The sequence below is a fragment of the Pelophylax lessonae genome (assembly GCF_965119305.1).
Source record: "Pelophylax lessonae genome assembly, chromosome: 5".
NCBI lineage: Eukaryota > Metazoa > Chordata > Amphibia > Anura > Ranidae > Pelophylax > Pelophylax lessonae.
Window position 1 is genome coordinate 412,551,088 of NC_138772.1, and position 24,392 is coordinate 412,575,479.

Below are 24,392 nucleotides of genomic sequence, written 5' to 3' on the forward strand. Positions count from 1 at the left end.
ATTACGTCACTCCCGGGCATGCGCACGGGAGCCACCATTCACGGCACTGAGATCTGAAGGAACGGCACGGGTGGCTGTTCCTTCAGAGCTCATGCGCCGATGACGTCATCGGCTGCATGCACTGTAAATATCTCCTAAACGGTGCAAGTTTAGGAGATATTTATAGCACCTATAAGTAAGCCCTAAATGTAGGCTTACCTATAGATAAATGTAAACAAAAGGGGTTGACAACAGTCTGTTCAGGGTTTTCTGAGCTGAAAGTTTGGTTACTCCCACCTGCCTCTGAAAGAAGTAGAGCATAGTAGCTGGGAGATTCAAAGGATCAGCTAAATATTTATCATGCCAGCTTTACTGGCTATTCCCTGTTACCTCCAGAAAGCTGTGTTTGAAGATTAGAGAAAGGTTTGTCCTCCTGTCATTGCTACTGATCGCTTTTGAGTATCCTATGACCCTGAACCCCTCTCCTATTAAAGTTCTTCAGCAATAAATACTAAAAAGAAATTCAGTCTTAATTGTTTGTGTGTGTGTGGAACTGTGCTTGTGTGAATGGCAGTGGCTCTACAATTTAGGAGGACCTGGGCATATCTCCAGTGGCTCCTTTGAGGGAGGGCGCTACACTTGTAAATAATATTGAACGTTTTTTACATGAACAAACTGGTGTTTGAAATGTATGAGGCTGTTGATGATAGCTACACAACATATTAATACAATAGAATGGTGGAACATTAGGACAGCATAGCATGACATTTTTCAAAGTTACTGAATATATGTGATATTAGATGATCTGGTGTTAAAAAATACATATATACCCTCATAACAATAAAAAGGTAATATACAGTCCTCAGTGCACTGCCTATTGAACCATAGCAAAACAGGTAAGGTGTTGAGAATATGTTAAACTGACCTTTTAAATGGTTTCCGCCAATTGCATATAGACGATCATTCATTACAGCTAAGGCATGGATTGCTCTCTTAGTGTTCATATCTTGCTTCCGAGCCCATACATCCATTACTGGATCATAACAATACAACCATTGCACATACTCGCCATTATGAACACCACCTGAAATTTGAATGATTGATTAATGATAGTCTTTTCTGATTTAGTCTGAAAGTATTGATATTAGACAATAAGGGAATAAGATCCCTTTTTAAAAATTTTTGTGACATTTTTAAAGTGATTTTTGATCATAAGCCACCGCCTCAGCTCCATCACCCTGAGAACTATGAGCCTATTTTTGTCAAAAAGGCTCAAGCCCCAGAACTTTACCTTTAACTTTACTTTACATAGGACCATCATAAGTGATTAACTGTACTACAACCCATCCAGCTATCACTAGAGAACAGCTCACAACATACATTTGCAGTTCAGTATATATATATTCAGCTGATGGTGGAGGAGCGTCTGTTAAACATCTCTGGTAAGAATAAGAATCTACCTAGTATACTATGATTACACTATAGACCTATAGCTATACTAATGGATTTACATTGATTTTGGATTACTCTATAGGTGCTTATGTGGAGGATTTCCAGCACTGGAACAACCTTCCAGTGTAATTGGCTGGACATAGAAATTAGCCATCTGGATGGTGTTTCCATCAAGCCTAGGGGCCCCAAACATCTACCATACGCAATTATATCTCTAGCCTAGGGACAATAATAATTAATGTGAAAGGTACACTATATAATGTATCATATAATAACCCCACAGGTTGAGATAATATCAGTGGGAGGACTGTATCCCATACTATGGTGAGCCGATTATCTTGATCTGGTTCAGAAAATTTAAACCTAATATCAAGTAAGTGGAAATGAGCCAATAAGTACAATTCGATATTGCCATTAGGGATGTTGATCAAATGGTTGCTTTATAATACAATTGTGCCTTATCCTGACTATATAGGGCTATATCTTCAATAATTCCAGTGTAGAAAACATACGTAAAAATCCGCAAATGCGCCTTAGATTATTTCATGTACTACCATCCAGCCACTACTGCTGGAGCTCTAAAGTATATTGTAAGTCAATTCAGTGATATAAGCCCTTAACCCACTTGTTGAGTTTGTATGTTTAGGCTGATAAATACCATGTTTTCTCTATGTTATTTAGGACAATTGTCCATGCTGCCAAGTTATACAGGTTCTGATGAAGCAATTAAATGCGAAACACATCGACCTATTGGAACAACCAGCATAGAAACAGTGATTGTTAGATCATTTGGTATACTGTATGAGAGCTATGGCTCTTTTTTCTTTTAAATTCTTTTAACAAAGATGTTGTGCAATAAATGTGATACTTTCATATGTATATCTTTGCACAGTCCTCCTTTTTTGGTACCGATAAAGGCAGACATCTCTCCAGTACTATTTTTCTCCTTTTCCCTTTCCCTTGTTTTTTTCTCGGTTTTTACTGTTGCATTTTGTATTAATTTTGCTGCTGAAGTTTCCAAGACATAAAGGAAGGTCTAACTCAGTCTAGTAGGCATCTATAACTAATATATCACTTTGGGTGGACAGGAACATAACATAATTTAACATAAGATTAGGCATACTCTTTTTTCAAAACAACCCCTCATATTATGTCATTTTACATCAATAATGGCATACCTTATAACTTTTGCACAAATGCACAAATTGTAGATGAAACACCACAGTCTGTGTTAAGAAGAACTCTGCCTCAATAAAGTTATGAACGTGAAATTGAAAGGAGAAGATATTCAGCTTGGGAGGTGTGTGATAATTGTTTATTAAAAAATATAACCCTTTATCCAGTGTTTGGTGCCAGAATGAAACCTCCTTCAGCAGCTCAGAGGAACCTCAAGCATGCAAAACCTGCACACAGATCTTTGTTCAAATTAAAAACCCTTTCACTTTATTACAAAAGCATTTCAATGCTCCCTTCCACCACCATGTTTAGCTCTTTAACAAACCAGGAGCAAACTGCAGGAAACTTAAATGGTTTGTACTGCCATGCTTTAGTAATAAAGTGAAAGAGCTTTTATCATGGACAAAGAGCTTTTTATTTGGATTGACATTCTGGCTAGTCTACAATTCCTTTAATGATGACTAACATATACAGATCTATATATAGAATTCTAAATTGGCACATATTTGGCTAAACATGTGGCATTTAACCCTATAATAGCCAAGCATTCATAACTTTTTTCCTTTGACACCCTTACTTTGTTGCTATGGTATACCAGAAGAAACTGGTCTCTATCAAATATAATGTAATCCTCAGATTCAATTTAATCTAAAAACAGATTACAGTAAGTCCTCTACATATGAACAAAAAGCAATATTCCCCACACACACATTCAAGATAACTGGCTGTTCAGTGATGCTGGGTGCTGTAATGACCATAGGCTGGAAACAGTGAATACTCAAAGTGAAGAAATGTCATCAGCACACCAAGGATTCCTCAAAAAGGTCCAAAGCTTTATTCCCTGGTCACATAATAAATATACAGCAGTGTTTCATAGCCACACAGGACCCCTTCGTCAGTCCCCTTCGGCCCCTTTTGGTCACTTGCCTGATGAAGGGGCTCTGCGTGGCTCCAAAACATTGCTGCATATTTAATATGTGACCACAGAATAAAGCTTTGGACCCTTTTGAGGAATCCTTGGTGTGCTGATGACATTTGTTCACTCTACATACGAAAGAAGGTTCGTTCTGAGAGCCATGTGTAAGTCCAGTTTATTTGTAAGTCCAACACTTGGTTTGTAAAGCCTAATAAATTACTGTAATAGGTGTATAACACATTTCAGATAAATAATACATGGGGAAAAAAAAGGTTGAAAGAAAGATACAGTACTGTATACAATACAGTAAACAGAAGCACTTGTAGAGGATGCACACCAGAGATGTGAACTAACTCACAGTATTGGACATGTGAATGCATGTTCGAAGCTTTGAAAGTTCGCAACTTGAAAGTTTGTATGTAGGGGACTAATGTGACTTACACACGATCAGATATTCAGAGGACTTATCGTTTGTATTTTGTTGCATGATACTATTATCAAATTCAACCATGCTAAAAGCGTTCTACTAAACATACAATTTTTTTCGTACGATTCCGGAAAAGCTTTCTTTTTGCGTAACTACGTATCGAAAGTGATGTCATGTACGTGTGACCCTTGTGTAAGCCACATCTTTTGGCTATTTCTATTTGTATCATAGAGGCATGCTCGTGTATTGCTCTCCGCACGTTTACTCGTTTCTTTGCATTTTTTCCGCTCAATCTCATCATACAAATGGAGAACTGGACTGAAGAAATGCAGAACCCAGCACTTCCAATTTATTAAAGTGCGCTCACAACATTTTATAATGAATATAATAATATCAGACTTTCATGGAACATGCTGATAAATACATAACTACAATAATATTATCTGTTCATTTATTGTGGAGAAATATTGTGATAGCCTGTAAACAATTTTTTGGTCATATGTTGGAGCATTTTTGCTGTACGTGTTTACGTTCTCCCATCTCCTTCCAGGTTATTTTTTTGTTTGTAATCGCGGGCCGAGAAAAGTTTTTGTGTTTGTCCTTTCGGATATTGTTGGATGAGCAGTCGTGTTCGCTGTCGAAAGCTGTGTACTAACGATCAGATTATTGTGCGATCAATCTGAAGGCGATTTTTAGCATCCAATTATCTGATCATGTGTATGCCGCATTACTGTATAGGATTTCTGGTCCAACCCATTATTTTCTAAGTGTTGGTCTAGGCCATATTTTTATGATAATATAGCAGTCTTTCTGAAGAAGATGTTTTTATTTTTTTAATTTTTTTTTTTACTATAATAAGACTATAGCAATCCCCCCAGTACCTATAAACATCGGCCCATGTCTTGCCCCACTAAACCATGTCCATGTTGTATGCATGTTCCATTGTGAAGCCATATCTTACCATGGATCAAAAAATAGAATGAATGCATGTAACTGATTAAGAGTGATTAAGAGTGACTGCCTTGTATGATGGGGAAGGTGGGTATGAATCCTGTAATTTCTTTCTATTTGGGGCATTTATAATGCTTCTTTTAAAATTTCGAGCCATGAAAAAGTGATACTGCTTGCATTTTTCTCACCTGATGTATATATTTTGCCATTGTGAACTGCTCCTGCATGGGCTGCCAGAGGCTGTGGTAATGGGGACACATAGCACCATTCATTTGTCTCTAGATTATAGCACTCAACACTCGACAAGTATCCTGTTTCATTTCTTCCTCCAATGACATATAGGTGCTTATCCAGGCGACAGGCATAGAAACTGGCTCTTCTAAATGAAGAAAACACACAATATTAAGATTATCTCTGCTTTTCACAGCAGGTCAGACCCGATATATACTATATATATATCACTTGTAGAGTGACTGCTATGTTTTTACTTAAATGTGTACACCGGTGCACTAAATACAATTTACTACTGATCTAACATGTTTTTATTTTCCTTTTTTTTTTTTCTTGTGAGGAGGTTTAGGGACTGCTAGTTCTTTAGGAAGGATTTGCCAAAGTCTAAATGACAATGAGAAAGATAAAGAAGATACCTTAACAATTATAAATTATCTTGACATTCACTATCCTTATGGTCCTTCAAGGGTCATTGTTTCCAATTTACTAAAAGAAGCACATCATCAAAATTTTTTCTTCAGTTAGCTTTTCCTTTCCTTGCAGTTAAGCTGTAAAGAACACAACATTTATGTGTCCAGACACACATGAAAGTTGCAAATTGTGCAGCATCTATTTGACTTTTTTTGCAACCTGTACCAGAGCAATATAGCTACATATGCACTGTTGGTATATTGCAGGTATAGACTAAGAATGTAAATTGAATGGCTGGGATCTATGAAAATACAATGAACTCCAGCTCTCAGATCTGGGGTAAGAAAACTTTGAGGTAGGTAGCCTCCAAAATGTGTTGCATTTGACCTAAAACACATTTTCAGTTTTTACAATTATGCAGCAAAACAGCAAGATTTTTACGAGGATTCACAAGCTACTTTTCTTGACTGATGTAGGTAGTCTGTTGCACCCTCACAATTAACTCCCAGGCTGTGTGTGCTGTTTCTGAAGCAAAAGGTAAGGTGAATGTAGCGCTCACTACGGGAACTACCCAATCATGATGTACGATCCACAGTACAGGTGCCTAGGCTCTTTGTGTCCTCTCACACTGGATGCAACAAGCAGAAAAAATAGAGCTGGCAACACTGTAGTCCGTATTGCAAAGTTTATTGGCTACATCAGAACGACATAAGACAAACAGCCAATGTGTTTCAGCGAGAGCCTTGGTCAAAGCTATGAATTTGCTCTGATGTAGGCAATAAACTTTACAATACGGACTACAGTGTTGCCGGCTTTCCTTTTTCTGCCTGTTTTGGAAGCGTTGTACAGGAAGCCCTATCCACTTTAGAAGACCTGAAAATCTATGTAGCTCTGGTCTCTAAATTAGTAATCTCAAGAATTATGATACAATCTAAGGGGTGAAAGCACATTTTTAATTAGGCCAAAAAAACAAACAACTTTTGTTTAAATTGACAATAAGGGGCAGAGGAAGAAACACCTACCTTTCTTGCATAGGTGGAAGCTGTATCCAGCTGTTAAATCTTGGATCATATCGACTCACAAAATTTGTACTGTGTTTTCCTGCAAAAAAAAAAATTATAAGGATAAATTATAAGGACTTTGATTACAGTTATAACAAGAGAATACAGTACTGCAGCAAGGAGTGGAAGGTGACCCCATAGTTCGTGTATAATTATACCTTAGTCACAGTAGCTAAATAAGCATCAAAAGATTACCTGGAATTTGACTGAATTATGGGAAAATGTTCTAAGACGTCCCTCAGCTTAAGCAGGAAATCCAAAGTTTCAGTGTGCCCAAGACTTCCTATACTTGGCTGTTACTTTTCATCACACACTCAAAGCTCTTGTCTATTCTTTAGTAAAAATGTAGTATATTGGGTACAAGATTTGGCAAGGCTCTGGTGCTGTATTTATAGCCTGGAGCCAGAACATAGCTTGTATTTTTTTACATAACTTCCTGAGCTGGACAGCATCTAAATTCAGAATGGAGCCAGGCTTGAAGCTGAAAATGTGCAGCTGCTCCTCTCAAGGATACCAAAACCAGTAAATAGCTTGAATTAAGCATTATTTGAATGTACCTTAATCTATTGATATAAATATAGATCATAGCTGATTGTCATTTTATTCTTGTAAATGATTGGCAAGAAAACGTGCCACTCTTTTATGCTACTCATACTATTTTGTGCGTACACTGCCTGGAAATGGAAAAATATTAGGTTTGTAAAATTATTTTGTTATGATAACTTATAGTATGTAGTATAGTAATATAGTATATAGTATGCTATATGAGGTACATGTGTCATATTGTTTCAATAAAATGTAAACCTGGACTGAAAATTCACGTATTTGTTTTAATATTTAATAGCAGTTACAAAGATAATATTTAAAAAAAATGCTGTGGCATGCAGAGCTTCTTTAAAAGGAGCTGGAGCAATCATTTCTGGAGCGCTCTAGAGCCAGAACTGGGACAGCTGAAGCCACCTGGAATGGATCTGGAATGGACTTAAAGCTGGAGAGGAATTGCTCCACTTCTTCAAGGTACCTGTGTAAATTTGCTAATAAAGCAATACAACAAACTGCTAATTATTGCTGTGTACAGACATCTGTGGTAGCATGGCCTTTATAATAGAGCTTCAAGTATCAGAAGGTCTTATAATGGTCTACCACTTAATTACAGTGAATGTAATACAGTTATAATATTAACAACCACACTGTTTCAGTATAGGAATTATGCACTGGTTTCAAAATTGTAATTGTGATAACATAATCTAGTTGAGTGTTGCGAAAGCATGGAAACAAGACTCCTCAGTATGAATATGTATTAGGGATACAGTATTTAGCCTCCACATGCCTTAATTGCGTAACGTGGGTAATATCAGGTTATTAATACTAAAGACACTTTTTAGTTGGGTGTGGGAGGGATAGAACGTGTACATTTTAGTGCTATCTGTGTCCCCATTTAGGATTTCCCCTCACTTCCTGTTCTGGGAACTGGAACAGCAAAATAAGGTAATTTTAACCATGAGGCCCTACACAGCAATAAAACCCTAATAGAGGTTATAACCTTTCGGTTATCGTTACATAAGTGCTATGTGTTAGAATACACAAAAGCACAACCTTGCCTCTTTATTGACATCCTACCCTTTACAGCCTGGCTCCACCTCTACAACTTCTAAAATTGAGGAAGAAAATAATAAAAAAAGCAGAAATGCTTGTTTAGTGCATAGCACAACAGTAATGCACAAAGTGTAATAACCCATAACTTGCAATTAGCACAGTTACTGTGCTATTCAGTTTTACCACTGATCTCTGCACTGCTTTATTGAATAGGCCTACATCTATTATACAGCAATGCTACGTTTTGTTGATTTGTATCTTCAACACCAAAGATGCTATTACACTGTTTAATTTTTCCCCTTAAAGTCAATTTAAAGTGCTTTAAGTGTTCATATTTCTTTTTGCCTTTTTCTCTCTGAGTCAACATTTTTAAATATTAATGTATTTTGCACTTTCAGAATTACTCAGCCCAGCATTAGGATGCACTGCAATTTAACATGGTCTGATAACTTTTCCATGTCTTTGGACGGATTTCATTTATTAAAGTAAGATTATTTAAATGTAATATCTTGGGCTGATGTTCCCCTGTGTCACCATCATTTTAGATTATACAAAAAGAATAGATGAATAAAATATCAGTGCATGGAGCAACACTGATGCAGCGATATGTTTAACCCTGAAAAATACATGCAGGGCATTATTTTAATTATTTTTTCAAGGAACCATAGAATGCTGATATTTTTTTAATTCCATGCTATTGTGATAACGAATAAATGAACATATTTTTAGAGAAGAGTGCTCGATCAGTATAAATCCAGATTCGCCTGAAACGTCTCCGGTTTCTTATCTGAGAATATCAGTAGAAAAATGGGATGGCCATGGTTATTTGTTTTGATCTATCAGTACCCATTGCCAAAATACCATTTTTTAGGACTAGAACTTATATTCCATATTATGTATTTACATTCCAACACTGGTAGCATTCTCTTTTCCTAGCGTAGTTTACACCTTAATGTCACACACTTTTTTTTTAGTTTTGGTTGGAGTAGGGAGGGTTGGAACATCTGTAACGTTTTAATGCGGTCGGTGTCCCTGCTTCAGAAGACTCACTCTATTTGTTCTGGTGACCACTGTGACTGTAAAGAAAAGTGATAGGAAATTTCAAAATGTACAGTTGTCTCCAGAAGAGGCAGTGAGAGGACATCTGTTCCAGGGACAACTGTCTAGGAGGAGATATCCCCTCAAATTAGAGAGTTTTCCTCTCACTTCCTTTGTAAGTAAAGAATAAGAAAACAAGAAAGAAAACTGACAAACACTATAACCCTTTAGTACTAAGTTCTAAACCAGGTGTCTCCAAACTGCGGCCCGTGGGCCAGATGTGGCCCTATCATGCCTTTATCTGGCCCTTGGGGCATTATTCTTTCCACTGATACAAGTCAGTATTCCTTCCACTGACACCAAAGATGTGGCATTATTCCTCTCACTGACACCAACATTGGGGTACTATTCAGCCCACTGAGACCAGAGATGGGGAACTAACTCTCCCACTGACACCAATTATGTACATTTTTTACTCCCGCTGACCATCAAGCCTTTGGCATTGTTAACTCCCACCGATGCCAGGGCATTTTCTACTCCCACTGTCCACAGTCCAGGCCCCCCTAAAGTAATATTTTTTGGAGCAAAATACATATGTGCCATAACAGCTAACCAAGTTATGTCTTTCAGCAACATGCATGATCAAACAACAATCACCATAAAACATGGAATCTGACAGGTTGTAAAAAACTGCCCTATTTGCTCCAATTTTTGCACCAGTTGGATGATTAGTTGAGAATATATGCTAATAATATATATTTACATCTATTAAGCAATACAATTAGAGAGCTTGGGCTTAAAAATCTACCATCTCTGTTCTAAAACCCTAATGTTTGGGAAACGTACCACTATGTTGAACAACATAAGAAACATTTGAGAACCAGGATGCCTTGGATAAACATACCTATACATGGCACTACCGTACATGATAGTATATATCTCTTCAGGTTTTATTTTACTTGGATTCCAAGAACCTAATTATCTAACTCTTAGTCCCCTCTTTTGCAGACATTTTGTCAGCTCACTTTTGACCTATACCTACACTCAGGGCCAGCGCCAGCAAAAGGCAGACAAGGCAGCCGCCTCAGGGCACCAGGAGAGGGGGGGTGCTAAAGCCAGGGCTTCTCTCCCCTGCTTGCACATTTACCTCCCTCCGCACAGCAGCGCTCAGTGACAGGTAGCACAGTCCCGGCACTGTGAACTTCAGAGCTGCCTCCACACATTTGCATCTGCTCCCCGGCCCCTCCTCCTCCCCTTGCCTGTTCATTTCTCTCCCTCTAGCTATCGCTACAATCTCCTGCCACAGACTCTCACCCATCCCCAGTCCAACACAGATACAAACGTTGATGAACAGGAGGCGATTAAGATGAGAGGGAGCCCGAGAGACCAGAAGGAGGAGCCGAATGAGACCAGGGGGCGGGGAAATCAGGCACAGGAGATAGAATGGCACAGATGACAATCCTCTGTGGAAGGTAGGGCATGGATTACATGCCTGTGTGTAGTTTTTTTATACAGCCAGCTGCATGTACATGGGGACCTTCTCTAGAGGGAACACATGGGGAATAGAAGAGGACAGAGAAGATAGAGCAACGGAAAAAGAGAGATGGGGCAGTTAGAGAAGCTGCACACAGTCAGAGTAGTAGTCACAGTAGGGGAGGGGCAAGGACGGAGGGAGCGCTTCGCTATTCTGCTAGCGAGACGGGCTGTTGAACGCAGGAGGCTGCGGCGTCTCCCACTACACCACCACGGTATTTCCTCGGTTGGCTAACTGTATTTCTTGGCTATTTAAAGGTGCACAGATGCACCGATACATGTGAGTGCGACATCTTGATTTTATTTGAATAAAAGTTTTGAAGGATATAAGCACTATTGCAAGTTTTTTCTATCTGCATATCACGCTGGATGACAAGTTAAGATGTACTGACCTGATAAGAGTAATTGGGGTGGAACCATCCAGACGGGCTGTCTCTGAGACCCCCTGAGCAGAGGAGATGGGGACAGAACAGAAGACACATGGGGGGGTCTACTCCACTTTGCTCAGCAGGGGATCTGTGAGATGATCCCCACTAAGCAGAGTGAGACAGAGCCCAGACCTTGCTGTCTGTTTACACCCAACTGCAATCTCATCCGATCCATCATTCCATTTGTTTTTAGTGGACCAGATTGGAATGGAGATTACACTCACTGCTTCATAGAAAAGAATGGAGCGTCCAATTGGGTCCGCCTGAAAAAGAGACAGGCAGATCCAACTGGACTGCTCATATAAAAGTGCCCAAAGTGCAATGTGATAGATATTGAGAATGATTAAAACATGTACGTTCCAAAGTGCTAGTGCAGTAAATACATACATTTCATACAAAAAGTCCAATAAAATTGTATTGTGATAAAGTGTTTGTACCAACTTCAGTGTACCATCACCAAGACAGAGCACATACCATCTGCTTACCCAAAAAGTTGTCCTCTTAAAATTATGAGGTCATATGTCCTCGTCATCTGTTGGATTTTTGCTGCCACCTCACTCAGAAAAGTGACAATGCAGGTATAATAACTTTTTCCCAAAATCGGCCTTTCCAAACTCCATCCAGTCCAGTACCAACCACAGGAAACCCCGTATATGCAAAGAATAAATTACGGTATATTGCATTACCAAGCCAATTAAACAATTTGTCTCTTTACCCTAGTTAAGTTTGCTGTAAGTACAGTACTTTAATAAAGCAGCACAGTTTGTCCTGCTAATGCACTATAGCGTGCTTTATTTTTGCATATACGGGGTTTCCTGTGGTTGGTACTGGACTGGACGGAGTGGCAAAAGGACACTTTTGGGAGAAAGCTATTATACCTGCATTGTCTCTTTTTTGAGGGAAGTGGCTGCAAATATCTGGCAGATGACAAGCACACATGACCTCATATGTTTATGAAGTCATATTTTTTGGTAAGCAGATGGTATGTGATTTGTCTTCCAGGTTCCAGTGGATCTGCACAAGTTGATCCCGGCACAATTTTAATGGACTTTTTGTATGAAATGCATATCATTTATTGCACTAGCACTTTGGAATGTATATACTGTATATCAATTATTCTCTATCTATCACATTGCACTTTATTGTGGTTCGCACATATATGATGGATGTTTTTTCTTTGTACATATTTTGGTGTTGATATATTTGGGCACCTTTTCGTTTGCTACTTTTCCATAGGTGATTCTGATTTGTACTCATAATTTTATTTTTCATTTGTTGTTTTTCACATGCACTAAGCGCAGAGCTACACACATATTTAAAACAAAACAAAAGACATGGTGGGAAGTGGACAGAGCAGAGGAGATGGAAATAGAGCAGATGATATGGGAAGATGGAGACAGGCAGAGCAAGGAAAATGGAGCAGTTAAAGCAAGAAACATGGAGACAGTCACAGTCTGGGTTCCCAACCGTCCATAAATTTATGGACAGTTTGTGCTTCTCTCCTGTCCGTAAATGTCCGCAGAAAAGAGAAGAGCGCACATAAATTTTCAATTTTTGGAGTCGACCAATGATGAGACAGCTGAGCTCTGCCTAACTCGGGCTAACTCGGGCAGCGGGGCAGGCACAGGAGGATGCGTGTGATGTCCGTGTGCTTGGCTCCTGTTTCTAGTAGTTTCAAAAAGATGGGAGGAAGGGAGGGAGGGGGAGAAAGGACCAACAGCCTTCCCTAGCCTGTGCCAGCCTGCATTGCTCTACAGTCCACCCGACTCTAAAGCCGTGCAGCCCACCCACCTGTCCGCAGTGCCCTACAGCATGCATGCATTGAATTGACAAGAATGTGAGAGGTAAGTGTGACTAGGGACCTTAAGATAAGGGGTGAGTGAGGAGGACACTGTAAGGGGGAACTCTGCAAACTCTGGTGTTAAGAGGAACTCTGATGTAAGAGGGGCTTTGTTTCCAGAGCCCCCTTACATCAGAGTTCCTAGCATTCCCAATTTAATCACAGTGCCCAGAGCCCCTTTTCATCAGAGTTCCCCCTACAGTATAAAGGAGAACTCTGTGGATTCTGATGAAAGGGCTCATTCAGACAGGTGCTGAGTCCTGTCCTCCCAGAGGAGCTGCTGTCTGGGGTGGGTGTGGCAGAAGGATGATGGGGAGGGGGACACCAAAATGCACCTTTAACTATGTATATAAAAATCCTTGCACTGGCCCTGCTTACACTGATCAAAAAAGAACAGCAATGTATCCCTCTGGGTGATCGGATGAAAGTGGATGTGCATCCATCTATATCCAACAACATCCAAGTTTGTTCAGGCTCATCAGGCCTAATGGAAACAGTTTGTGTCTACATCCACATACATTTGGCCCCCCATAGGCATTACAGGGGTCCGCTTTTTCCTTCATCACAAGATGGAGTAAAAAGGGAACAGATACGGATGTCACATATACAGTATGATGAAATCTGTTTCCATTCTGATCCGACCAGTCTAGGATCCCCTGCTGAGATGGAAGAAAGGGCACCTGCCTGAAAGGGGCCTAAATAAAGTCAGTTTAATAAATAGAAGTATATCTTTCATGCCTTAAAATACAAGTAAAAGCTCCTAGATGCAAATTTAAATTCAGTTACTATGCGATGCAAAAGCCTCAAAAGGTTAACAAAAAAGCTGCCTTTATCTTCCCTGAATTGGTCAAATCTTCCTTCATTTATGTCTCACACTCCCCTTCCCAGGCACTGCAGCTCACAATTGGAGGGTTTCAGAAAGAAAGTGCTGCCAATACAGAAAACAGTGGGCGGGACTAGGTGTGGCCAGGTGCTGAATGATAAACTATGGGCTTGTGAAATAGCAGTGACAATGCTGATGGCCACACCTCCTGCAACATTTTATCATCCCATTGCAGTGACAACAGGGACAGTCTACATGAAAGTGGCAACACTGCTCTGAAATTGGAAGCAGTGCAGGATCATTGCCCCACCACCACAGAAAACTGCATTTTGTTGACCTTACCATCAGGATATACTGTAATTTGTGGGACAGGGGCACTAAGAGAAATCTGTAAGTGTGGGTGCACTTTTACTTGATTGCTGCAGTACATACTTTTTCATGGGAGACCAAGTTCTATTTTAAATTCTAGTTTATTATAAAAAAACTGAAAAACAATTATTAAAAAAAAACAGTATGGCAGCATTCAGACAGGACAATGATATCATTTTTTTAGAAGCAGATCTATGGCTGGATTTCAATGCAAATCCTCAATGCTGCAGGTCATATATGCCACCAGTTATGTTACTATGATGTGCTTAAGGGAAGTTTCACATTTATTCTCCAGCTACAAAAAAAAAAATCCTCTCATAATTATAAAGTATTATAAAGGCTAAATATTAAAGAAGGAAGCAATAGTAATGTATAGCATATAAAATTGCAGTTCTTACCATTAGGATTCCACTGGTCTTCTCCTCCTAACACAAATAGGAAATTCTCCACTTCAACCACACAGTGGTGAGCACTGTTGTATGGCATAACTGAGAAACAGACAAAAGTAAGATTGTAAGATACAAAATGCATTAAAAAAGCCTCTGTTTTCCAAGGAATAGGGTACTGTAAGTTATTCACAAGTAATCCAAAGCCACATTTTAGACTAAAACACCCTCTGGGCTTGTAAACATAGGTGCTTTTTAGATGTTTTCGTTCTGCTATACTTTGCCTACAAGAGAGCAAAGCTAGGCCGGTGCCACTAGATATAAAGTGATGTGTGAACTGTGTATAGTCACATGGGGTGAGGTTCAGATATGAATTTTAGACTAATATACCTAACACCACTAGGATGTCGCTTATAAGGTCTCATGCACACAGGGCATTTGTCTAAAGCCCCGTACACACGTATCGATCGTCGGCAGACCGATTGGCCGTCTTTTGTCCCCGGGCTGTCGTGTCCGCTGAAAAGTGCAAAAGATTGCACACGAATTTTGTCCGCCAACAACAGCCGACTGCAGAAGTGATGTCATGTGATGGTTAACTTTCCCTGTGTTTTTTCTTTTCTGAGCATGCCCAGTCTTGCAAATCTGCTGTCTGTCGGCCGAAATCTGTACTGACTGGCGAACAATCGGCCGTTCTGGTGTCGGCATACAAAAATTTTAATGCTTGCATGACAGATTCTGTTCGGCCGAAAGTGCCCTGTTGGCTGTCGGAAGCATCATACTAACAAGCCGAAAATCGGCCGATCGGTCGTCGGCCGAATCTTTTCGGCCGCCAATCTGCACGTGTGTACGGGCCTTAACTCTCCTAAATGCCTTTCCTTCTAGCAGCAATGTTTCTGGCAATTGAAATGAATTACCGCTCAAGTGCTTCACACACCTAGCATTAATGCGTGTTTAATCGCGTGTACCTGTGCTCAGGCGCATCAAGTGTTTTTTCTGCTGAAATGTGCTGGCAGTGGATTTTTTTTATGCCTATAATTGCAACTACCATGACTAACATGCATGGGCATTTAGAGGCAGGAAAAAATGCTCCTAAAAGCAGTGTTTTTGAAAGAGAAGTATGGGTTTCCTCAAAAATAAATAAATAAATAAACAAATAAATATCGATTGGATGCTGCATCTGTCTCCCACTGCCTCTACACTGAGAACAGAGTGATCAAACACCAATGATCGCTCGGTTCTTCCCTCTGCTCTGAGCAGAGAGCAGTGAGTGTCACTCACCGGCTCTCTGCTCTGCCTCTCTAGCGATCACTGGAGTGCTGAGTGGTGCAGGGGGGTGGGAGGGGCTTGCTCAGTCTCCCAGCAGCTTGCTGAGAGCCTGGGCCAACTGCCGGTGCAGGCTGTTGGGTGAAGCCTGACTGTATAGTTGGAATCGATTCTGTGCCTGGACCAGCTGGGTGACGTCAGCTGACAACGGGCTTCAGCCCCTCTGTCGGCTAAAATTGGGTCACAGGAGTGCAGAACGAACTGCACTCTTTCGATCCATAAGAGAAGTAGGGCCAAAAAAGCTTTGGCCCTACTTCTCCTTAAACCCTTTTGCTGCCAGGCACCGTGCTCCACTTTTAACCACTTGCCGACCGCCGCACGACTATCTACGGCGGCGGTCAGCCCCTCACAGGCAAAGTGACGTAGGTCTACGTCGCTCGCCTGTGAGGGTTTAGGGAGCGAGCGCGCGCCGCCGGAGGCGCGCTCCCGCTCCCGCGTGGTCACGGACCCCCCCGCGCGTGTGACCGGCGGACCCGATCGCCGCCGGCCACTCTGCGATCGGCGGGGGAGAGGGAGAAAGTCAGGCAGCTTGTGTAAACAAGCTGCCTGTCATTCTCCTCTCTGTATGAGAGATGATCACATGGATCTACTATGTAGATCCATTGATCACTCTGCATACAGTTGAAGCCACAGCCAATCACAGTTAGAATCACGCCCCTAGGGACACACACAGCCCCTCCCTCTCAAATAACGTTAACCCCTTCACTACCAGTGTATTTTTACAGTAACAGTGCATATATATAGCACTGATTACTGTAGAAATGTCACTGGTAACCCCAAAAGTGTCAAAAATGGCAGTCAAGGGTCCGATCTGTCCGCCGCAATGTCGCAGTACCGCAAAAAAAATCGCAGATCGCCGCCATTACGCGTTAAAAAAAAAACAACAAAAATGACAAAAATCTTTCCCTTTGTTAGTAAACGCAATAACTTTTGCGCAAACCAATCAAAATACGCTTTTTGCGATTTTTTTTACCAAACATAGGTAGCATAAAACAAATTGGCCGAAAATATTAAAAAATTTTGATTTTTACATTTTTTTTTGGGGGAATTTCATATAAAAAAAAGGGAAAAATATTGCTATTTTTGCAAAATTTACGCTCTTTTTTTGTTTATAGCGCGTGATCAAAAAATCGCACAGGTGATCAAATACCGCCAAAAGAAAGCTCTGTTTGTGGGAAAAAAAGGACGCCAAATTCGTTTAGGTACAGCGTCGCACGACTGCGCAATTGTCCGTTAAAGTCACGCAGTGCCGAATCGCAAAATACCCTCTGGTCGTTTAGCAGCCAAATCCTCCGGGGCTTAAGTGGTTAAACTTAGCTGGCAAGGCCATTTTTGCAAGTTTTCCATTTCTTTTTTTTTTTTTCCTTACAGCTTTTAGAGTTTGTTAAAGAGCCCCCAAACCATATATTTTCTGAAAGCACATAACCAGTAGAATACAAATAGGGTCCTACTGATTTATAGGGCACAATAATTTTTGCGCAAATGTTTATCAAACTAGAAATTTTTTACTAAAAATACACTAAAATCATTATTAGCAGATAAAAACACAGCCCATTTTTACAAAATTCCTACTAAATATAAAAGCTAACCTGTATTGAGTTTATAAATAACCACTATTTGTAAATTTTAGATTGTGCCTTTTTGCAAAATAGTGAAAATTGAACATACGCAAACATGGAAATATCCAAATTTCTCTAAAAATCTATAGAGGTTTTCCTTGTTCCCTTACAGCTTTCAGAGTTTGTTTAAGACCCCCTCAAACTATATATTTTCTGAAAGCACATGACCTATAGAATAAAAGAAGATGCTACTAATTGTAACGCCCTGTGATATGTTTGCAAACGTTTATCAAAACAATATATTCACTACAAATTCTCTAAATTCATTTTTAGCAGATATAAACAAAGAAAAATGTACATATTTCCTGTTAAATTTCTACTAAATATAAAAGCCTAACCTGTATTGAGTTAAAAAATAACAAATATTTGTAATTTTTATCTAGGGAGGGGGCTGCTTTTTGCAAAATGGTGAAAATTGAATGTATGCAAAAATGTAAATAACCCCACTTCTCAAAAAATCTGAAGGTTTTCATTGTTCTCTTACAGCTTGCAGAGTTTGTTAAAGACCCCCCAAACCATATATTTTCTGAAAGCATAGGACCAGTAAAATAAAAGGAAGGTGCTACTGATTTGTAAAGCACCACGATATTTGTGCAAATGTTTTCCAAAGCAATTTTTTTGCTTAAAAATACACTAAAATCATTATTAGCAGATACAAACACAGCAAGTTTTACAAAATCCCTGTTACATTCCTACTAAATATAAAAGCTAAACCTGTACATTTTAAATTTTTGTGAAAGGGTGAAAACTGAACGTACACAAAACTATAAATAACAGAATTTCTCTAAAAATCTGGAGGTTTTCTTTTTTTTTCAGCTTCCAGAGTTTTTAAAAGACCCCCAAAACTACATTTTCTGAAAGCAAAGGGCCAGTAGAATAAATGGAAGGTGCTGCTGATTTTTAAGGCCCCACGATATTTGCACAAATGTTTACCAAATCAATATTTTTAGCTAAAAATGCACTAAAATCAATAATTGGATGGATTCATACATGGCAAAATGTACATAATTCCTGAACATAATGAACATCAGTATTAGCAGATACAAACACAGCAAATTTTACACAATTCCTGCTAAGTTCCTTCTAAATATAAAATCTGAATCTGTATTGAGTTAATAAATAACAAATATTTGTACATTTTAAATTGCGCCTTTTTGAGAAATAGTGAAAATTGGTCGTGATGTTTATCGAAGCAATATTTTCGTTAAAATACACTAAAATCATAATTTGGATGGATTCATACATGGCAAAATGTACAAAATTCCTACTAAATATAAAAGTTAAACCTAAATTGAGTTAATAAATAACAAATACTTGTACAAATTAAAAGTTTTGTGAAAAGCTTACAACTTTCAGAATTTTTAAAACCCCCTTAAACCATACATTTTCTGAAATCACATGACCTGTAGAATAAAAAAAATTGCTACTGATTTTTTGGGCCCCGCAATAATTGCACAAATGTTCATCATGTCGCTATTTTTACTTAAAATACACTAAAACCATTAATAGTGCACATAAACACAACATAACTTACAAAATTCCTGCTAAATTACTACTAAAGCATCCTTCACATGTGGCATTCTAAAGTGTACGCCCGTGGGGGGCCGCACAGGGATCCACAGGTGTTCCGTGCATCCCCATATAGGCAGTCCCATTTATGTCAATTGGGATGCAACGGCTGCACAGGAACAGCTGCTGTTCCCAATCTGATATCCATCTGGGTGTAGGGGCACGACACCGAATGCAGACAGTGTGAGCTCAGGGACATGCACGCAGACCTACATGGATGTCAAATTGGGAGCAACGTCTCTGTTCGTGCAGTTGCTTCATTCCAAATTACATCAATGGGACTGCCTACACAGAGATGTCTTTGTTGAGATATCAGAGGTCTAAACAGACAACTATATCTCTTTTTTTGAGACAAAGAAAGGGACTTAAGAAAGTCCCTTTCTCTGCAGCACTTTGCATGAATGAAATAAGGAGTCTGTATATAGACTCCTTATCCATTCATAAACTGACAGTCTGACGTAGTAAACTCTCGGTTTACTATGATCAGCTGATCAGCTGTCAGTGGACATAGCAGCGATGGCTGCCTACGTCCACTGTACTACAGAGAGGTAATATGTTTACCAAGCCCCAGCTTCACCACCATCCCTCTGGCTGTCAGACTGACAGAGCACTGGACAGAGTGCTGGTCACCAGCTGCAGGCGGTGGGAGGGGAAGGGAGGGGAGATCCATCCCTGCCGCTGGAGCAGGGATGGATCAGGGGTGGGGGGGCCAGTACGGTGGTGATCAGACAGGCAGGGGGGGGCATATTGTGATCCTCCCCAAGCCCCAGCAGCACCTAAAGCTGGCAGGAATGGCAGAGGAAGGATGCTGGCTTCTAAAGGTAACTGCAAGGGTTCAGGTTTGTGGGGGGGGGGGGGTCGGATCAGGTGTGGGGGGGAATCAGTTCTGGGGGCAAAAAGGGGAATGAAAGGGATAGGAAAGGAGAGTGGGAGGAACTTTTTTAGGTGACAGGGAACGGGCGGGAGGTGGAGAGGCTGGGGACAAGGAAGCGGCAGCATGGGGGAGGGGGGGAGAGGCAGTCACATTTTAGGTTAAAAACTCTGATCAACGGATTGTAATAGAAACAGAGTTATAGAATTATTAAGCAGAATCATTCTGTTATAGGTTTATGGTCATTGAAGTGACCGTGAGCTTATAGGAGAGGGAGAAATGAGCCAGCTGCAGGCAGTGCTGTAAGCCGTACAAGCCTGGGAGAAAAAGGGTTAAAGCTCAGTATGCATGAGGCTTAAACTGGATCAAGGGCAATTGCAGGTGTAGTGGTCAGTCATATCCTGACTCTAAATTACAGGGGCAAGCTAGAGAATGAATACTTAGGAAAGAGTTCTCAGGTGAAGACAATCATTGAATGGCACCAGTCACTTAAAGACTCATTTACACCAGTAAGGGTCCTTTCACACGGGCGGTCCGTATGTCCGTTTTTCATCCCATTTTTTTGCGGATGAAAAATGGACATAATGCATGTCTATGGGATTGCGGATGTCAGCGGATGACCATCCGCTGACATCCGATTTGCATCCTTTCCTATCAGTTCAGTTTTTTGGAACAGAAGAGAACCCTATTTTTCTTCCGTTTAAAAAACAGAACGGATGCAAAAACGGATGTCAGCGGTGTCATCCGCTGACATCCGCAATCCCATTGACATACATTATCTCCGTTTATCATCCGCAAACGGATGGGATGATAAACGGACATACGGACCGGATAACACAAGTGTCATCCATGTCCGTAAAAAAAAAAAAAAAAAAGTGCCGGAGCGGATCAAAAAATGGTCCGCCCCGTGTGAAAGGACCCTAAGAGTTCCTTAAAGTGTGCTTTGTGTATGTGTGCTGTAATAGGTTTTAGAATGCAGTTATTTTTTTTTTTGTTTTTTTACACAGAGGATTGAAGAATTGTGTTGGCTTCCAGGGAAATTTCAATTTAAGCAGCTCCTCCTATGGCTGGGGGACATGGTATCACTTACTGATAAGTCAGAAATGGCCTAGTTTTTGAAAGTAATGCTTAGAAATTGGAACATCATTTGTTATCACTTCTTTCATGGCTGTCTTAAACATAAAAAGTTTTTCTACACACTTTCAATTTTGCTAGGCAGGGATTGTATTGTTAGCCGCCATGCTTTATATAGGGGTAACTCCTAAATTTAGCTCTGCCAGGCTATAGCCAGCCTGAGCTGAATTGGTAGTTCTGCTTTCTGTTGGTTTCTGCCTGCTGCTGGGGAGTGTCCCTGGCAAGAGGATTCAATTGCCAGAGTTGTGGATACTTATATTTCCTTGGCCAAGCACTAGAAAGTGTATTTCCTGTGTTGTGTGCTGGGTAAAAGTATAAAAATTTGGGGGAACCTTCAGGAAGCTCTCTTACCTCCCAGGCTTTTCTGCCTGGGGAGGACGCATGTGCTAGTTGATGACAGGCCCTGGGCTGGGGCCTACAGCTTGCACTGCCCAGGAGGAGTGAAGCTGAATTCTCAACAGGAGTACCAAGGAGAAACTTTGGCTGCTGGGGGTGCTTTTAGAAACTGAATGTAGCTTGGACCTCCCAGGAAGTCCAGTGGCCCATCCAGAGAGAAAGATAAGGTCTGCAACTGCTTACAGCTGGAAGGCCACATGATGCTGGTCCAGCCTAAAGGATCTTTTTTTCTTTATGGCTGTGAGTAGGGGTTGTGCTGCTATTAAGTCTGTCCAAACATACCTAGTGTCAGCCTTCACTAAAAGAACTTTCTGTATAAATAGAAGTGTTTTTTTTTGGTCTGTAGTCTGTGCTGTATTTTTGGGTATTGGGTGTCCCTATCTTTTTCTCCCTGGAGTTTATTGGTGTATTTTTTAAACTTTATCAATTGCCCAAAAGTGACTGGTGCTACTCTGTTCACCTCCTCACTGCACATCAAGAATCCGTGACATAGAAAGCGCTATCTTTTTATTTGGGGATTTGGTGAAGGGTGCTGTTTTTTTTTTTTTTTTTTTGGATTTGGCAATGTGGAGTTTATAAATGAAATAAAAGTAATAACGTTGGCAATGCTTATTTAAATTTCATATTGTTTACAAGCCACGTGGGTTCTGACAAGGTGGTTCCTTTTGGTTCAGGGCATCTATACCTTGATCTATCTTTTTGTTGTACATCAGGAATCCTGCCTTGAGGTGAAATGTCAGCTCACTTAACCTCTGGGGGTCCCTAATAGCCTTAGGGGGTAAGGAGGAGCTACATTTTGAAACTTCACTTATTTTGAATAATTTATTTTTGCTATCTAAATTTGATTGTTTTAAAGCTGAATTCCAGGCATAAACAGATTAAATTCATGTTTTAGTATGCATCTACCAAAACAGTTTGTATATCTGTCCATTCTATTCTGAGATTTCTGCAAACCTGCCAGATAGCAGAATCAGGTTGATGACCTCACTTTTATATACTGTATTTAGGCAACACAGCTAGGTCACCTTTCTGCCCACGTCCTGTGACTGGAGAATGAAAGAGTAGCAGTGCAGTTCTTTCTCTGCTCTGTCCTGCTGTCAGCATGTTCCATGCAAACACCAACAGCATTAATTAGTCATTTTATTATATGCCTGGAAATTGCCTTTAATTCAAAGTAAGAAGACATATAGAAAAAATGCAACAGAAAATGTTCCTGTTACAAATCACAGCTCTCTGAAACAAAGCACATTTTCCTCCACCTCCGGTTGTCATGGGAATCCTGTACATACTGATTTCTTTTCAATTCTGCCAACTAATATATGCTTCAATTTATTTGGATTAGTTTAACCATCCTAGAAGTGTCATGCGCTAGGCCGTATGTTATACCTGTCCATAAATGTCATGTCACATCCTTTGAAAAACATACAAATGTAGCTCTGTGGTATCATGTAAAATGAGCTGGAGCAATAGTCAGAAAATGATGTCCTTGCTCATCTCATCAAATGGACACCTTAAATCTAGGTGAGGACAAAGAGGGAAGCGATGTGCATGTTGAGGCTGGGAATTTATTGCTGGACACGGATCAACAGAGCACTTAGAAAACCAGAGCAGTGGGAAATCAATATGACACAGGGCCAGCTCTTTCTCTATAAACTTCTGCCAAAGAGAAAAAAAAAAAGCCAGCCGAACTCACACGTGAATTTTTTCAGTTATATATCTCTCATTGCACTTGATTTACTATCTCCTTCTTGCAAAATGCAGCAGTGCAATATGGAATGTTTAATGATAATTTTTATCATTTTGATGCTACTGGCTGCCCAAACTTGGCTACAGCTCAGGAAAGATTTATCAAACTTTAACTCACACACACAGCTATTCTGTTGTACATTTTTGGTTTCATTATATTTTAATGTAAGGTTATTATCAAATGGCACACAATGATGTCTATCATTAATTGACATCAGGCTCATTTCCATTATCAAGAGAAAGGAAACTGCTGGATTTGTTTAATGTCAGTTGTCTGGACACTGAAGGTTCCTCTTACAGATAGACTTTAAAGGGAAAGTGAAATTGTTTTAGTGAAATGTTATCTATCTATCTATCTATCTATCTATCTATCTATCTATCTATCTATCTATCTATCTATCTATCTATCTATCTATCTATCTATCTATCTATCTATCTATCTATCTATCTATCTATCTATCTATCTATCTATCTATCTATCTATATATATATATATATATATATATATATATATATATACGTTTATTCATTTATCACTTTATTGATATATATTTTATTTTTATAAAAATCTTTAATCTACAAATTAATGTATTTTGCAAAGAATGCTGTGTTTGCAAAGAATGCTGGGTTTTCTCATAAGAAAGCCCAGCACAACCTTTATGTTTTTTAGTAGACTGTGTTAATCCAACACCAGGTAAAACTTGTCTATCTGTGCTAGCAGAGGAAAAAAGGTCTCTGTTAAGCATAGCTACTGTTCTCCTAGACTTTAGCTGGTGTATCAGACTTGCTAAGAGCCTCACTTGCTGGCTGCAAGTAATAAATATGAAATATTATTTAAACATTGTTTTTTTTTTAAAAAAAAACTTTAAAACAATAACATTTTTTATCATTTCTAAGCATTTAACATAATTAAATTAGAAAAAAAAATCACTTTATTATTCAAATAAACCAGCTTTAAAAATGAAAATATAGTCATAAAATATTAAAAAATGTAACTCTCAAATTTCAAAAGTCACCAAAAAAGAGCAAATGTAAATAGATGCTTTTTCGCAACATTATTCATTTCCCTATTGCTTTTTTATAAATTTGACAAGAAAACGTTACATGTAGGTTGACA

General features: G+C 39.6%; 1 protein-coding gene across 1 annotated transcript in view; it reads right to left on the reverse strand.

Moving 5' to 3' along the window:
- Nucleotides 1–24,392, reverse strand: part of KLHL14 (kelch like family member 14) — a 125,343-nt gene that overhangs the window by 4,707 nt on the left and 96,244 nt on the right. The window contains exons 4-7 of the mRNA XM_082258522.1: nucleotides 14,630–14,719; nucleotides 6,566–6,644; nucleotides 5,090–5,280; nucleotides 905–1,063 (exon numbers count right to left, since the gene is read on the reverse strand). Coding sequence (XP_082114648.1) covers nucleotides 905–1,063; nucleotides 5,090–5,280; nucleotides 6,566–6,644; nucleotides 14,630–14,719 — 519 coding nt within the window. The remainder of the gene's footprint in view (nucleotides 1–904; nucleotides 1,064–5,089; nucleotides 5,281–6,565; nucleotides 6,645–14,629; nucleotides 14,720–24,392) is intronic.